Consider the following 18,359-nt stretch of genomic DNA (forward strand, 5'->3'; position numbering starts at 1 on the left):
CAAAAACACAGCACTGCACCAGCTACTAAGAAGGAGAAAAATGACTGCTACTGCTGAACCCAGGACACTGTGTGATGTGAACAGAGATCTGTAGAGGGAAGTGACAGTGCCATCTAATTTCCTCCTAATTTATTATTGACAGAAGTCTGCCTGCTACTAGAGGGTTACTGGGGTTGGAGTTCACATCCCTCATGTTCCTTACAATCCTCCAGGATTTATGCTAGTAGATTGTATCAAGCATGTATAAACAAAACTGTATTCACAGTTACATTAGTTTACCTTCATGACTAAGATACTTTCTTTGTCCTTTGGGCTGTCTGCACTTGTCTATAACTGATGCTTCTATTTTCAGCACTTCTGAACTAGTAACTCACTATGAATGCTTCCTTGTTCAGTAGCCAGGCTGAGTTCAAGCATTTTTGTAGAGAACATAATTTTTTTAATTTCTGATTTTTTATTTTTATTTTTTTCCCCTCGATAATCAACTAAACCAAACTGCTTGAAATATTTATGGAACACTCACTAATGAGGGAAGAGCTTCAAATGGTTGCAGTGAATAGAGAAGAATTTTGAAAGCCAAAGAGCTACTTAAACATTGTTTTAGCTCTTCTTTCCTCCCTCATAATCAGCAAAGTCTTTCTGCAGAAAAAAACCTATCAGAATCTTTCACTGCTAAGCCGCCATGTACAGTTTTTGCTTAGAGAATTGCTACTAACATATTCTTTTCCATCAGCCTTACACTGACAGAGGATGTAGAAGCATACACGTCAGGAACCAAAAATTATTTTTCTTGGAGGCTTTTGCCACCAGCAGCTTGATGATTTTGAAGTCTCAGACTAAACTGTTTCTCATTTGGCATAGATGGTCATAGTCTTTGGGCTGGAACTGAGAAAACACACATTCTTTTGCAAGTGCTCTCAGGCCACAGGCATGCTGGGCTCATCTCTCCCAACATATGTAAAGATCTGCTCCTCTAATTACCTGGAATAGAGAATGGAGAAGGGAAGGGAAGGGAAAGGTAGGAGTCCTTCTGCCTGAAGACTGGTATTTGTACAAGAGGTACATAAACTCATTTTGATAAATCCATTTTTGTGTCGCCTAAATGCCTCGCTTTTCAAAGATCCAACTCAGCAGTATTCACTGGAGTGTAAGCACAAAGTCTTCAGAGACTTTTCTGCCAGAAGGTTTTTTTTTTTTAATATATTTTTAGATTTTTTTATTGTGTTATTTCCTTTTAATTTCAGGGAACTAAAAGGGAACGACTAAAAATATTCACTTCTTTTCAAACATGCCCCAAACCTCACAGGTCCTGGCATTCAGAACCATGCATTCCCAGTGAACCCCCAAAACATGGACTGTTTCAGCAGCAGGATTCTTCATGTTTACCTCAGGCTGCCATCATAATAAGGAACATGAGGACATAGACAAAAGCATTGAACAGATGTTTTGTTCTGTTCCACATTTTAATTTGATCCTTACATCGCCACTGCCTTTATTTTAGATCCTTTTTTTTTAAGCCAGATCCAACCTTGGTGTGGCTGTGCTGAAATACGTGGATTTACACTGGGGATTTTTTTGGCCTGCTATGCTAACATCCCTATTTATTCATAATCAGCCTGTCTTGAGGTGTTTTCAAGGTTTCCTTTATTTTCAGCTGAGTGTAGAACTGCTCCTATAAATAACACTCTGATATGGGGAGAGAGAGGAGAGAGATTAAAGAATACAACCCAGAGATACGTAAGTTGAGGCAACAAAACTCCTCGATAGCTTTTATTCTCACAAAGCACCATTTCAGCTAGCGCTACTGAGGCAATGCAAGACTTTACTACTGGGCATAAACAACACATAATGAGCATCTCTGGGACCCTGGGTAACTCCCATTAGTGAGGGAAGCAATTTGTAAGCCACATGTTGGTTTACCACCTTATTTTATTAACTCTGACTCATTAGACGGCAGCAGTGCTCTGCACTACACCAACTTCTCCAGGGCCCACTGTGTGATGGGTTTCTTGATGCTTACTTTTTGGGTATTTTTCTGATGAGAGGATCATGTAGGTGATGTGCTTGGGTGTTGCTGGAACAGTAGCTGGAGACAACAAATAAAAACAAAGGTCTGCGTGGATTTCTGTGCGTGCGGCCCTCTCTATGTAGCTGCTGACTGAGCCAGCCTTGCCTCCTCCCCAGGCAGCACAGGGAAGTGTAAAACTTGTCATTGACCTCCATCTCCTCTCTTAGCACAGGGAATGGGATGAGGCAAAAATTGTCTCTTGACCCCTGTGTCCCCTTTGACAGCATAGAACCAGGACATGTCACTGTCTGGTTCCCCCCACTCAAGACATCTCCCTTGGGGTCACTTTTGTGACTTAGAGATCTACAAATCATGGAACCATACAATCCCAAACTGGTTTGGGCTGGAAGGCACCTCAAAGCTCATCCAGTTTCAACTCCCTGCCGTGGGCAGGGACACCTCCCACTAGACCAGGTTGCTCCAAGCCCCGTCCAACCTGGCCTTGAACACCTTGAACATCCCCCCAGGGATGGGGCAGCCATGGCTTCTCTGGGCACAATGTGCCAGGGCCTCACCACCCTCACAAGGGAGAACTTCTGCCTAAGATCTCATCTCAGTCTCCCCTCTGTCAGGTTAAAGCCATTCCCCTTGACCTGTCCCTACAAGCCCTTGTCCAAAGCCCCTCTCCAGCTTTCTTGTAGCCCCTTTAGGCACTGGGAGCTGCTCTGAGGTCTCCCGGAGCCTTCTCTCCTCCAGGCTGAAAAAGCCCAGCTCTCTCAGCCACCCTCCACAGGGGATCACTGTTCTTGTGAGGAACACAGAACCATGGGCTCAGTATACCCTCACAAACACCGCTTTTAATATGATTCATGTAAGTAAAGTAGAATAATATTCTTGGGGTGTCAGGTTTTCATTTAATTTTTTTTACAAACAGAATCAGCCAAAGGCTTGTAATAATACTGGCAAGTGCTTGGAATACATTTCTCGATGCCCAAGGAACTGAGATAGAGAATAGAGGCCTGTGGCACTTTCACCGAGCATTTGAAGAATGCTACTGCCAGGTTGTTAACTTGCTCCCAAACCTCCAAACACACCAGTTACTTTGCTCATTACACTCTTCCCGGTGAAGCAGGGGATGGATTTTTAAGTTCTGTTTCTGACCTGCAAGACATCCAGTGGTCCAGTTTCTGTCAACCGGCACAAGTTCTTTTCCCTTCCGGCACTGCAGATTTGAGTGCTGTCGTGGTTTAACCCCAGCCAGAGACTAGGCCCCACACAGCTGCTCACTCACTCCCTTTGCATGGGATGGGGCATAGAACTGAAGAGTAAAAGTGAGCAAACTCACTCAATGAATCCATTCACCACTTCCCATGGTCACATAGTTCAGCTACCCTCAGCACAGCAGGGCTCCATCACATGGAATAGTGACTTGGGAAGACAAGCACCATCATTCTGAACATCCCTTTCCTTCTTCTTCCCCCATCTCTTATTTGTGAGCATGATGTCCTATGGTCTGGGATATTCCTGTGGTCAGCTGGGGTAAGCTGTCCTGGTTGTGCCCCCAACTCCTTGTGCCCCCCAGCCTGCTTGCTGGTGGGATAGGGTGAGGAGCAGAAAAGGCCTTGACTCTCTGTGAATACTGATCAGCAGTAACGAAAGCATCCCTGTGTGATCAGCACTGCTTCCAGCACAAATCCAAACCAGAGCCCCACACCAGCTACTGTGCCAAAACGAGCACGTGTGCTGTCCATCATCTGCTGCTAGCTCTAATACAAAGAACTTCACCTTTCTTTGTATTCCACACGGGAACACTTCGCCAATTTGTAGTCCACTCAGTCATGGTAAGATTTTTTACACACAAATGCTGCTCTGGGGAACTGGAGCATTTACTGAGTCCTAGCTGATATAATTACACTCTCATTGCTGTTATGACTGAGTTTTTCAAACACTTTAGTGTACGTTAAAACAAGAGATGAAACTTTGATGTTCAGTACAAAGAAGAAATCATCAAAACCATTCAGTGCTTTTTAAAAGGAAATACTACTGTCACACACATTTATTTCTAAGCTCTCACATGTAGTGGTCAGGTGAAGTCACAGTACACCACAGGCCTGTCTAGCTCCACCATGCTGTTCACCAATGTGACAGCTGCTGCTCAGCAGCTTGACATTTTATGAGAAAAAGGACATGTGTGCTTGCAAGCAGAAAGCACATTTCAGGTTAGCCCAGTTGAACAGTAACCACTTCAGAACGACAAACAGTCGATAAAACAAGGAGCATTTTGTTTTAAGTGGCAACTCTGGAGCCCCCAGTTTGAATAGTCTGTTCTGTTCCTGTTTGGAAGAGCATGTGCTCCAGTTAACATGAGTACTCTATACAGAGAGACACATACATGTGTGTGCAAATGTGTGTGTGCATGGCATAGCAGTGGGAAACAATATAAACACAGATGTACTCTTGTACAGAGTTAAAATAATTTGTTCATAATTTCGTAATATGATAGGTTGGGAGTTCAGATTAACATCTAGAAAACTCAGGCCAAACTGAGGTACATACAAAGATGAACCCATAGCCTTTGTAGTCCTAAATTCCTGTCTCATGGCATGGCACTCCAGGTGAAATGAACACAAATGCAAGCGTCTCCCTTTAGCCTTGGTTTCTTGTGGAAATAAGTCATCAGCGGTACTGCAGTGTAAACTGTTGTGAATGTGGCAATCTGTCTGCTGGTGATTTCACATTCTGTTTGGAGCCCTGAGTCAAACATATTTGTAAACTTAGTCTGAATTACAATTACACCGCCTGTAGGACAGAAATATCGTACGTGGCCCAAAAAGACACACTCTTAAAACATGAACTTGCATTTCTCATCTATGAATCACGAAACACCAATGCACAGACAACCAGACTTAATTAGTCCCACTATTCACAGAACTGGCTTAAATGAGTGCAGCACCCACCCATCTAAGTCAAAAGAACCTCTGAGTAAACCCCTCCCACCTTACACGCTAAATGCCTATGTTCTTTTTTTAAAATGCTGGGAAATACCTTTATTGTACTCAGAAAATTCAGTTATTCATCTAAATCAAAATGTTTCATTCTGATATGTTTTTTTCCAAAAAAGAAACTAATGAGCTCTCACTGGATTAGATCTTAACGGTTTGGCAGCATTTTTCTTCAATATCCTTTCACACATCGACTTAAGTGAAGGTTTTCTTAACAGCCTTCACCTTACAAAAAGAGAAAAGTATTCCCAAAATGGGATTCAGACCCTTGACAGGACCAGGAAAAATAAGGTAAAATTTTTAGGGGGCCAGAACTGCACCCCAGTTCTGGTGGGTGAAAGAGCAGATGATTCATGATTCGATTCAGACCCTCTGAATGACTGCCAGAGGCAGTTATATCTCTTTGGTAATTAGCCAGAGAGACTCTGGAGGCATTCAGGCCATCCAAATGTGAACTGCAGGATTTACGGATATACTGTAAGTGATAAACCTGGTGTTACATTTCCAATCAGCTTTTAGAAGTCTTTGAAGCTGGGCCTGCTTCACTATGTGGAAAAATTTCCTCACAGCTGCTAAAGATACTCTTTAAATTTCCTAATACACCCAACGAGAGGCAGAACTTCCACAAGGGTAGGAAAACTGACAAGAAAACTGTTTCTTCATGCCGCTCTTGTTCGTCCTTCACAGAGTAACAACGGTGCAGACGGAAGTTCTTTAAATGCATGCCTATACTTTATTCAATCACTAGTGTGTTTTACGTTCTGGCTTCTGCTAGACAACTGAAAATCCAGCATACGGTGGGAAGCGAAGCTCTTGTTCTTTTACAGAATCCCAGACTGGTTTGTGTTGGAAGGGACCTTGAGCTCTTCCAGTTGCAACCCCCTGCCACAGGCAGGGACACCTTCCACTAGACCAGGTTGCTCCAAACCCCATCCAACCTGGCCTTGAGCACTGCCAGGGATGGGGCAGCCACAGTTTCTCTGGGCAACCTGTCCAGGGCCTCACCACCCTCACAGGGAAGAACTTCTGCCTAAGAGCTCATCTCAGTCTGCCCTCTGCCACGGCCCCTGTCCTGTCCCTCCAGGCCCTTGTTCAAAGCCCCTCTCCAGGTTCTTTGTAGCCCCTTTAAGCACTGGTAGCTGCTCTAAGGCTTCCCCTTAAGAAGCCGCCTCTTCTCCACGATGAACAAGCCCAGCTCCCTCAGACTGTGCGGATCAGAGACTAAACGGCGAACATACTTTTGCCTTGAGGCGCCGCAGGGGCAGACACGCGGCACATTTCCCCCAGGTGTTAACGGCTCCGCTCCCTTCCCCACCTCGGCAGCACATCGGCAGGCCCGTGAGGCGGCGGCTGGCCCCCTTCTCCCCAGGCTCTCCGGGAAGGCCGCGCTGCACTCTCGGGGCTGACCACAAACAGCCACGCCATTAGAGACTACCAGGTGCGCGACACCCTTCGCCACCCTAATCCACTTCCGGGTTTACCCCTTCCCCCGTCCCCCTTGCCCCGTTCCCCGTCCCCGCGCATGCGCCTCGGAACGGCCAGTACGGACGGAGGGAACGCGAGCAGAGCGCATGTGCGGGTGAACTACTGTTTTCCCTCCGGTCCTGCCGCTGAGTTGCCCTGTCCTGTCGCCCGCTCCGTTCCCCTCCTGTTCCCGTTCCCGTTCCCGTTCCGCTCCTGTTCATCAACTACTGCACGCTAACTGCGCCGCCCCGAGGGGTCCGGCAAGGCGTTTAGCTCCCGGCGCGACCGCTTCGCGTCACGTGCCCGGGGTCGTGCCGGCGCCCTGCGTGAGCCGGGCTGCACGCATAGTGCCTGATGGGGCTGTTGTATGTACATTGCAGCGGACCGTCCGCTCCGGCGGCGGAATTTCTCTCCGGTTACCCTCTCTGCATCGCGGGCAGAAGAGTAGGTGGGGCGGTGTCTGTCCCGCCCCCAGAGCAGCTCGCCCTTTTTCGCTCAGGCAGTTGGTTAAACAGCTGAAGGGGGCCTACGTGCTGTGGGGTCCTGGCGTGACCTCGGCGACGGGCGGGAGCCGGCGGCGAGTGTATGTGCTGTGAACGGGGCCGGGCCGGGCGGCGGCGGCGACGGCGGCGGCGGCTCGGGCACCATGGTGAGCCCGCGGGGCCGGGAGCGGGGTGAGCCCGCCGCGGTGCCCTCTTCCGCTTGGGCTCTACGAGTGGCGCTGGGGATCGGGGGTGGACGGGTGTTACCGGGGAGCTCCGCTATTAGCGCTCATCTGCTCTGGTGTTCACTACACCTGGTTCATCCTCGGGGTAGTGGCATGTGCTGTGGCAACACATGGATTACTTGGTTTGGGAAGACCCCTGCCTCGGGTTACTTGTCTCGACAAGTGTTTTAGTGCTGATACGGCTTAGTGTGTTAGGTGTAACACAGGGTAAATGGACCCGTAGTAGCAGAAGAGTGAAATTTGGCCGAGGTTATTCCTGTTAACGACACAGAGTCATAGCATCATTGGATGGTTTGGGTTGGAAGGCACCTCAAAGCTCATCCAGTTTCAACTCCCTGCCGTGGGCAGGGACACCTTCCACTAGAGCAGGTTGCTCCAAGCCCCATCCAACCTGGCCTTGAACACTGACAGGGACGGGGCTGCCATGGCTTCTCGGGGCACAATGTGCCAGGGCCTCACCACCCTCACAGGGAAGAAGTTCTGCCTAAGATCTCATCTCAGTCTCCCCTCTGTCAGGTTAAAGCCGTTGCCCTTGTCCTGTCCCTCCAGGCCCTTGTCCAAAGCCCCTGTCCAGCTTTCTTGTAGTGGCCTTTAGGCAGTGGGAGCTGCTGTAAGGTCTCCTGAAGCCTTCTCTTCTCCAGGCTGAACAGACTTCCTTCACTATAAAGATATACTGAATTTTGTATGTACGTCTTCATTGCCATTTAAAACACCACAGTTGATTTGCTCCCTTAACATACTTTACAGATACAAGGTATATGGAGATCCATAATGATACTTGAGTGCAGATATAAAAACTTATTTTGTATATGGCATTAATACGTATATTTATTTTCCATGTGGATGTGAATGTCAGTGTGCTGTTTAAAGTATGGCGACATAACGTTTGTTCAAATGATGGAAGTCTTTCTTAGGGAGTAAACTTCAGAGTTATACTTTGGGTAAAGTCTGACTTTAAGCTCTTCTCATTCTAGTAAGGTTATTTTAATAGTGTGTGTTTTGATATCTGAAAAGAACTGCAGAGTTACTTTTCTCATTATGGCTTTTCCTCCGTTCTTTTATTTTCTTTTTTTATCTTTTTCTGTAGGGGTTAGAACATTTAATCAAAAAGTCTTGAGAGACTCCTGTCATTTGTAGGAGTGCATGGGTACTGTCACCTAGCTCTGTATTTTAAGCTACTCTGGGACATTTGGAAGCAAATACAGCTTTTTCTCTCAATGTAGGTCCTCATTTAAATAAACTGAGTGCTTCTTTCTGTTGCCTGATTGAATTGGAAAATCAGGTCTGTTTTTTTTGCTAGCTGCTGGCAGCATGGACAAATAATCTTTTTGTGTGCTTCCACGACGTAAGCAAAGTGAAAAGATGATAGTCTGCTACTTTTATGCTGCTTGGAAGCTGTATTCTCCAGTTCCAAAGCAAAAGGAGAATGAAATGTTTATCAGGTTCTTTTGCACTGAGAGGGCTGTAAATCAAGTCACCAACATAATACAGTGGTAGCACTCTGCCAAGTTGGGACCAGCAGGACTCAGAGTCTGTGTAGCTCTGAACTAATTTTACTTGTAATTTAATAATATGTTGAATGTGCATTGGTGTTCTGCACAACAAACATTCTGTATTGGCTTCTGTCCTGGGTTTAGCAGTAGAAGTGTTTTTCTCCTTAGTAGCTGGTGCAGCGCTGTGTTTTGACTTCCAGCCTGGGAACAGAGCTGATAACACTGATTGTTTTTAGTTGTTGCTAACTAATGTTTATTCTGACTAAGGACTTTGTGAGTTTCATGGTCTGCTAGGGACGAGGGGAGGCCGGGAGGAAGCAGAGACAGGACACCTGACCCAAACTAGCCAAAGGGGTGTTCCATACCACAGTACATCATGCCCAGGGAGGTAACTGGGAGTTACCCGGAAGGACATGGACTCTCTTTGGCGGGGTTAAACTCATTTGGCGGTGGTATTGTATTCTCTTCCCTTGTTATTTTCTCTTATCATTATTAGCATTGGTGGTAGCAGTAGTGATTTGTGTTATACCTTAGTTACTGGACTGTTCCTATCTGAACCCATAGAAGTTGCATTCTGTCGATTCTCCTCACCATCCCTCCGGGAGCAGGGTGGGGAAGAAAAGAAAGAGGGAGAAAAAGGGCGGGGGGGGGGGGGGGGGGGGAGTGAGAGAACGAGCTATGTGGCTCGGTTTAAACCACGACAGCTTCTTCAGTAATAATTATAATTCTGTGATATTATAAATGCCCTTGATAGAGTTTCTAAAGCAATAACTTGATTTTCCTAATGATCACTAGTTCTGTAGTCTTTGTGCTAAGAGCCTTGGTGAAAAAAGGAGCAAGACTGTTAGGTAAACTGCAGTTGGCTGGCTGGAATGTAGTTTTGGTTTTAAACAACACACCTTGTTTCAGAAGGTGTCATGCTGCGGGTGACTGCTTCCATCTAGCAGTTTATGGCTCTCCTTTGAGCATGTGGAGAGGTGCTGGTCAAGAGAATGGAGGAAAGACCTGCGGAGGTGAGCAGTTAGGTGGTAGTCCTAAATTCCTTGGATGTTCTTTGGGCTACTCTATATGTTTTCCGTTCATCTCTGCTGTGTTGTAAACAGTGGTAGGTGTAGGAAAAAAAATCAGGCAAGATTTGGTCATGAAAAAAGAAAAATCTGAGTTTTGAAGGTGTCTCTTGGCGTTGATTTCTTTCCCAACATAATCATTAAGAATGTTTGATTTTTACAGATTGTAAGATTTGAACTGCCTCTGATTGCTAACTACACAAGGTATAATTCTGACTATAGGTATTTTGTGGAAGTAGTCTTCGTTTTAAGACTTTGCACAGTAAGCTCACTGTTCCTTGGCCATCCCAAATAATGTTTTGTACTGTTTCGCAAACTACTTTGAATTGCATTTATGTTTCAGGATAGCACTGTTTTCCTTTTGCAAACTGCAGCTTAATGGACATATACACATGGAGAAAATTTTGCATATGAAATAGTCTCATTTAATAGCATGAGCAATAGCATGTAATTGATTAAATGCATTTCAAACAGGTTGTATCAGTGTAGCTTCTAGGTTTCACAAATGCCATTGCACTTTTGGAACTGCAGAAGGTAAAGTATTTGTTATACTCTCCTGGAGACCTTGCAGGTCGGTACTTATTTAAAAGCTTTTCCATTTCTTACTTGAAAATTCACAGCCTTGTTAGTATGTTTGCTTGCTACCACTGGAAGAGACTGATATACCCTGAATTAACATCTTTAGAATACTTCAGTGTACTTGTGTAAAAATCTTGTGTTTGCAAGACTTGCCACTTCAGAAAGTAAGTAGCTGGCATTGTGCTTCTGAAGGTGAAGTTGTAAATTGGATTCTACCAGCTGCTTTTTCAGACATGCAGGTATATTGCTGCTGCAGTTTTGGTGCATACAACAGTTGTCTTCAGCTCAAGGCCCTTGTCTTGCAATGTAGGAGGTGGTTAAGGTTAGAGAATGAGTAATTTCAAAGTCCTGTGTTAAGCTGGGTGATTGAGTTATTTCTAATACCTAGGAACGTGATAAGGGAAAAAGAGGGAAAGACCTGCCCTGCTACTACAGATGTGGGAGACTAACCTTGGGCAAGGTCAAAATGAGGAGACTGGAGTGGTGTCTTGGCATAAAGCTGTTAACCTTGACTATCTTTGCTTTGTATGTTCTGTAAATCAATTAATGATAAAATGAAAAATGTCCTTTAGGGAGAAGTACTTTTAAAATCTGTTTACTTTCTTTGATTACTATTCTGAGATAGCTGCTGGTGTATTATAACTACGCTTGACTTGTCGATAAGAGTATTGCAACTTTATCACAACTGCTTACTCTTAACTTTTTGTTCTAATTATCAGAAACTGTAACTCCAGTTATGTGGTGTAAAAGGTATAGATGGTGAAAACCGAAGTTTAGGTATAAGCTTATTGAACCTTATACTGTTGCCTGTTGGGCCTGTCATCTTTTTTTCCATGATTTTAAGAAATCTGGCAATCTTGCCTTTAATGTAGCTGCTGCCACCTCTCTTTGAGACCACTTAGGCATTTTCTGCTATGTTTTATTAAAAGCTTTCTTGCAAAACATGTGCTTTGTTGCACAAGCAAAAGTTAGAGTCCATACTTACTGAAAGACCTGGAACTGAGCACAGTGCTCAAGGCTTTTAAGACACCTCAGCTAAATACCTTCCTCTGTCACAGAGGCACAGCCATACTGCAGCTTATTGGGCATCCCTTAGTGGTTGTACTATTTCAGTCTCATCTTTGTGACAGTTAGGTTGCTTGCCAGCCTCTGTTTTGCAGCGAAACTGTCTCATTTAGTTGTGTTTTCTTTGGGCCATGTACTTCTTGGCATTATACAGATTGACAGAAAGGTCTAGTGAGATATTTACTTCTCTCCCCAGTGCCTTGAATTTGGGTTTCAAATTCCAAGCTGCGAAGCTGGAGACATGGATGTATGTGGAATCAGAATGCTGAAGATCTTGTAAAACAGATCCAAATAATGTTGTTTCCACAAACTGTTCTGCGACTGCAAACACTATTTCATCTGTGCAGCAGTTCCTCATCTCTAAGAGGTGAACAATGCTTCTGTTACTTTTGAGTCAACTCTGTCAATGACTGTGTGGTCAGTTACTTCAGTACAGATCATGTAGGGTGATGGGTTCCAAGTTTTGCTCACCAGAGGCCCTCAAAACCCCCAAGTGATTGTGGACTTTTCCTGTATCCATCTTCTTCCCCAGGGACATCTCATGCTCTGTTTAGCAGGGCTAGATTTTTTAAGTCGTGGATTTCTGGCTAAATTCTAAACTCTGTGTCCTCTAAATTAGAGTAATTCAAGTAGAAGCTGTAAGATGTTGGTGGGAACCAACACCTAAAGCTTCATTCATGGGTTTGGGTTTAAACTGATATCAGTGGCAGTGGGAAGGCTTAAAAGTATGTGGGAGACTTGATCAAGACAGAGCCTCAGCTGGAATGAACCCTGTGGCTGTGTGTGTAGGGAAGAAAAAAGATGAGTCCTGGTGTTGTAATAGAGATCATTTGGGATGTGGTAGATTTTTCAGAGTTCATTACTAAACATATAAGTAATGTGTAACCACGCAATAAAGAAGAGAGTTGGCAAAATTTGCGCAAAGCGTGTTATTTTGAGTAGGCATACCACTTACTGTATTCCCCTGCTATGTGTTCTTGGCTGATTGCAAGAAGAGTAATGCAGTAGAATTTTTTAATTTCAAGTGACATATTTACGCCGTTAACGTATTGCTCACGGTTGATTGCTAACCTTCAGGAATCAAGAGAAAAATGCCATCATCAAGTGATTGAGTACATCCATTTTTTAATTGCTTGGAGTATAGAGAAATACCAGACGGATATTTCCACCACAAAGTCAGTCTTAAAATTAAGATAAAAGATAATGTTTTTTAAATTATTTTTTTTAATGGCTTCAGAATTGCTAGGTTGCTTCCAGTGGTAAACTGAAATATTTTTGCAAGTATTTATATTTTTAAGGAAAGCATCAGTAACCTTTATAGGGGTGAATATAGTAAATTTCCACTAAAAGAGGGTAGGGAGGGTGCAGATCACAAGATGGTCGAGTTTGAGATCCCCAGGACAGTGAGAAGAGCGTGCAGCAAGCTCACTGCCCTGGACTTCAAGAGAGCAGACTTTGGCTTCTTCAGGAACCTGCTTAGTAAGGTTCCATGGGATATAGCCCTGGAGGGCAGGGGGGCCCAAGACTGTTGGTTGGTATTCAAGGATCACCTGCTACAAGCTTAGGAGTGCTGCATCCCAACTAGAAGGAAGTGTGCAGGAGGGCCAGGAGACCTCCTTGGATGGAGAATGAGCTGCTGGGGAAACTTCAGAGGAAAAAAGAGGCTTATAAAAGGTGGAAGCAAGGACAGGCGGCCTGGGTAGAGTACAGGGGTGTTGTCCAGGAAGCTAGGGACCAGGTTAGGAAAGCTAACGCCCAGTTAGAATAAAACTTGGCCAGGGATGTTCAGGATAACAGGAAGGGAATGTGTAGTTACATTGCAAATAAAACACAGACTAGGGACAACGTGGGCCCTCTCCAGAAGCTCTCAGGAGAACTGGCTACCCTGGATTTGGAGAAGGCTGAGGTTCTGAATGACTTCTTTGCCTCAGTCTTCACTGGCAAAGGATCTGACCACACCACCCAAGTCTTGGAAGGCAGACGCAGGGACTGTGAGAATGAAGACCTTGGGCCCACTGTAAAAGAGGATCAGGTTCAAGATCATCTTAGGAACCTGAATGTGCACAGGTCCATGGGACCTGATGAAATCCATTCGTGGGTCCTGAAGGAGGTGATGAATGAAGTTGCAAAATCACTGGCCATCATATTTGAAAAATCATGGCAGTCAGGTGAAGTTCCCGACAACTGGAAAAAGGGAAATATAACCCCCATTTTCAAGAAGGGGAAAATGGAAGACCTGGGGAATTACAGACCAGTCAGTCTCAGCTCTGTGCCTGGGAAAATCTAGCATATTCTCCTGGAATCTACGCTAAGTCACATGAAAAACAACAAGGTGCTAAGGGGAAATCCTGCCTGACCAATTTGGTGGCTTTTACGGTGGGGCTACAGAGCTGATGGACAGGGGTAGAGCGGTTGACGTCATCTACCTGGACTTGTGCAAAGCGTTCAACACTGTCCCACATGACATCTTACTCTCTGAATTGGAGAGACATCAGTTTGATGGTGGACCACTCAGTGGATAAAGAACTGGCTGGATGGCCGCACACAAAGAGTTGTGGTCAATGGCTCTATGTCCAGCTGGAGACCAGTAATGAGTGGTGTCCCTCAGGGATCAGTGTTGGGCCCAGTCTTGTTTAACATCTTTGTCAGTGACATGGACTGTGGGATTGAGTGTGCCCTCAGCAAGCTTGCTGATTACACCAGGCTGTGTGGTTCGGTTGATACGCTGGAGGGAAGGGGTGCCATCCAGAGGGACCTCGACATGCTTGTGAGGTGGGCTGATGCCAACCTTATGAAGTTGAACAATGCCAGGTGCAAGGTCCTATACCTGGGTCAGAGCAATCCCAGGCACAGCAACAGGTTGGGTGGAGAAGAGATTCAGAACAGCCCTGCAGAGATGCACTTGGGGATGCTGGTCGATGATAAAATGAACGTGGGCCGGCAGTGTGCGCTTGCAGCCCAGAAAGCCAACCGTATCCTGGGCTGCATCAAAAGGAGCATGACCAGCAGGTCGAAGGAGGTGATCCTGCCCCTCTACTCTGCTCTTGTGAGACCTCACCTGGAGTATTGTGTGCAGTTCTGGTGTCCTCAACATAAAAAGGACATGGAACTGTTGGAACAAGTCCAGAGGAGGGCCACGATGATGAGGGGACTGGAGCACCTCCCGTATGAAGGCAGGCTGAGAAAGTTGGGGCTGTTGAGCCTGGAGAAGAGAAGGCTGTGTGGAGACCTTGTAGCAGCCTTCCAGTATCCGAAGAGGGGCTATAGGGATGCTGGGGCTGGATTCTTCATTAGAGACTGTAGTGTGGGACAAGGGGTTATGGGTTAAAACTTAAACAGGGGAGATTTAGATTGGATATAAGGAAGAAGTTCTTTCCTGTTAGGGTGGTGAGGCACTGGAATGGGTTGTGCAGGGAAGTTGTGAATGCTCCATTTCCGGTGGTGTTCAAGGCCAGGTTGGACAGAGCCTTGGGTGGCATGGTTTAGTGTGAGGTGTCCCTGCCCATGGCAGGGGGTTTGGCACTAGATGATCTTAAGGTCCTTTCCAACTCTTAACTATTTTATGATTCTGTGATTCAGTGGCTTAAGATTAAATGATCCTAATGGATTCAGTTACAGCTTGCAGCCTTCACTTGAGTAAGGGAATGGCTTTCTGTAACTGCATTTTTAAGTAGTCTGTTGAATTGTATTTTAACTCATCAGTGGACCTGCTGCCCTGTACAAAACCTAGCTGCCTTAATTTGCATCATTTTCCTTCCTGTTACCATGAGTTGGAAAGGCATTTTCTTTCTCTTACGAATAGGAAATCTTAGGAGTAATTGAAGGGACACACTAGCACCTGGTTAGTCAGTCTTCCTAATAAAAATGTTATTTTAAAGAAATACTAATGTAAGTTTGTGCTGACATAGTGAATTCTGAGGATCATGCCAACGAGACAGTAATTTTGGATGGTAGTGGTTAGGCTTATCATGAGGTGGTCAGCATAAACAGTTGATTTTAAAATACATGATTCATTTTGCAAACTATATAAACTTCCTGAGCAATTCAGTCATTTATATATATTATGCAGGTAGCTTGTTTTAGTAACACTTCCTTTGATACTAAGTTCACTTCCCCTTAGATAGGGGATTGGTTTGAGTAATTTCATGCACAGGACTCCAAGATGCAGAGATACCCTAATGAAGTGTCGTGGTTTAAACCCAACCACAAACCTCGTTTACTCACTCCCCCCCTTCTTGCCCTCCCCCTGCTCCTGGAGGGACGGAGAGGAGAATCGAAAAGAATGCAACTCCCACGGGTTGAGATAAGAACAGTTTAGTAACTAAGGTATAACACAAACCACTACTGCTGCCACCAATAATAATAATGATAAAGGAAATAACAAGAGGAAAGAATACAACCCCTCAACACCAGCCGACCAATAACTCGCCCCACTCCCCCCAGCCGAGCACCGACCGATACCTCGTCCAACCCTGTAGTCCCTCTACCCCTTCCGGCTCACTCCAAGTTACATCCTGGGCATGATGTGCTGTGGAATGGAATACCTCTTTGGCTAGTTTGGGTCAGGTGTCCTGTCTCTGCTTCCTCCCGGCCTCCCCTCCTCCCTGGCAGAGCATGAGGCTCAGAAAGTCCTTGGCCAGACCAAACATTCGAGCAGCAACTGAAAACATCGGCGTTATCACCACTGTTCCAAGGCCAAAAGATCAAAACACAGCACTGTACTAGCTCCTAAGAAGGAGAAAAATGACTGCTGCTGCTCAACCCAGGACATGAAGGTAGAGCGTTTAAAATAATACGCAGAGCTTTCAGTCCGAATCTTGATCCCTGGTCTTGGTGACGTGGAGCGTCAGCAAAAATGAGGTGTTACTTTTTAAGGTACCTCAAAGAATTGATGGTACCAATGTAGAAGAGCAGTAGAAATTTCAAGGAGGGTGGATGTGGAGAGGCTTGAATACTGAAGAAACTTAATGATACGTCAAAAAAAAAAAAAAAAAAGCCAACTCCAAAGGTGTTATTTCAAATTATATTAAATCTGTATTATATTAAAAAGTAACAAGTACTTCTGACTGATATTTGACATTTTGGTATGAGATGTATGGTAACATATGCTCACAGATGCTGAAAGGTAGTTTATGTTGTTCTTATCTCCCTCAGTCATGTTGTATTAAGGATGGTGCTCGACATCACATGTAACATTTCATCTGCCTATAATTTTATAAGAGCAGTATTGATAAAATTTCTGATTTATTTAAATGAAAGAAAGCACTGAAGGGAGAAAAGATAAGAACTTTTCCTAAGTGCAGTATTTCAGACCAAAGATGATATTGCTGCTAAGGAGGAGGGCTGACAAAGAGGGGTGGATCCTGCAGGTTAATACCTGGCTGCATAGCAGGTGTTGACAGTAGGGAATTGCCTTGTATGACCGTAAGACCCTCTCTGAGGTGCAAGGACTGCTAGTAAGGGACACCTTCCACTTGATCAAGTGGGGCAAAAGCTGCATCTAACTTGGCTTTGAACACTGCCAGGGGTGAGGAAGCCACAGCTTCTCTGGGCAGCCTGTGCCAGGGCCTCAACACTCACAGAGAAGAACTTCTTCCTAATGTCTAATCTATACCTATCATGAGGCCAGCATTATGAGAGAGAAGCTCTTATATTACTTCTGGGGAACTGGCACACGTGGGTGCATCTCTGACCTGCCTGCACGTGGCATGGGAAAAAAAGGGGCTGTGTGAAATTGCAAAGCTATGATTTAATTGAGATAACAAAAACTTGATGGGATAGCTCATGCAAGTGGAGTGTTGCTGTGGATGAATGCAGGCCCTTTAGAGCAACTGACTGGGACAGTGAGGATGGACTTGCTCCTAAGTGAGAGAGCGATGGGGTTGCATGGAAGTCTGCCATGGGATGAATAATGAACCATCTGAGAGCTTATGGATAAAGACTAGAGGACAGAGCAATGGGGGTGATGTAAGTGTCTGCTGTAGACAGCCTTTATCATGAATGAGGAAAAGATATGGCCTTTTTCAGACAGTGGGAGGAATGCTCAGGTTTCCAGGTGCTAGTCCTGTAGGTTACTTTAACTGCCCTTGTATCTTCTGAAGAGAGAACACAGCAGGTCACAAGCAATCCAAATCTTTTGTGTGCTTTGATGGCAGTTTCCTGACACAGGTGATTGAGAAGCTCATGAGGAGAGGTGGTCTGCTGGACCTCGGCTTGTCGACAAGGAAGAGCTGGTCAGTGATGGGAATGTTGCACAGCTTTTGGTGCAGTAATTATTGGATTGTAGAGTTCAGGGTCCTGAGAGAAGGAAATGGGACAAGCAGCAGGTTCACAGTCCTAAACTTCAGGAGAGCAGACTTTGGCCTTATCAGGCACTGGCTTGAAAGACTCCTATGAGACATGATCATGGAGAGAAGAGGGGTCTGGGAAGGCTGACTAAGAGGATCACATCCTCCATGCTCATAAGCAGTGCATCCTGATGTACATGAATGAGCACAGAGCTCGTGACAAAGCTCAGACATAGAAAGGAAGTATGCAAGTGGTAGAAGCAGGGACAGGTCACCCATAAGGAATGTGGAGAAACAGTTTGGCCATGCAGGGATGGGGTTAGGAAAGCCAAAGCCCACCTGGAATTGGGCTTGACACAGAACATGAATGGCAACTTTTGCAAGTATGTCAACAGCAGATGTATTTATGATGGAAAACATGGGCCTGCTCCTAACTGGAGTAGGAGAGCTGATGCAAAGGAAATAGGAAAGACCAAGATATTAATGCTGCCTTTGCCTTGGTCTTGACTGATAAAGTTTATTTTCAGAAATCCCAGGCTCCCAAGGCCAGTAGGAGAGTATGGAGGAATGAAGGCTTACCCTTCGTGGAAGACTAAGGTTAGTGTCCTGGGTTCAGCAGTAGCAGTTATTTTTCTCCGTCTTAGTAACTGGTGCAACACTGTTTTTG

At 45.2% G+C, this 18,359-nt stretch overlaps 1 protein-coding gene across 1 annotated transcript in view; it reads left to right on the forward strand.

The window, feature by feature from the left end:
• The first annotated feature begins 6,985 nt into the window (after positions 1 to 6,985).
• The window catches only part of TMEM161B (transmembrane protein 161B), a 52,182-nt gene continuing 40,808 nt past the window's right edge, over positions 6,986 to 18,359 (forward strand). Inside the window, exon 1 of the mRNA XM_065661986.1 lies at positions 6,986 to 7,123. Within this exon, the coding sequence (XP_065518058.1) occupies positions 7,121 to 7,123 (3 nt within the window). The 5' untranslated portion in view covers positions 6,986 to 7,120. The remainder of the gene's footprint in view (positions 7,124 to 18,359) is intronic.

The sequence above is a fragment of the Lathamus discolor genome, chromosome Z, assembly GCF_037157495.1.
Source record: "Lathamus discolor isolate bLatDis1 chromosome Z, bLatDis1.hap1, whole genome shotgun sequence".
Taxonomy (NCBI): domain Eukaryota; kingdom Metazoa; phylum Chordata; class Aves; order Psittaciformes; family Psittacidae; genus Lathamus; species Lathamus discolor.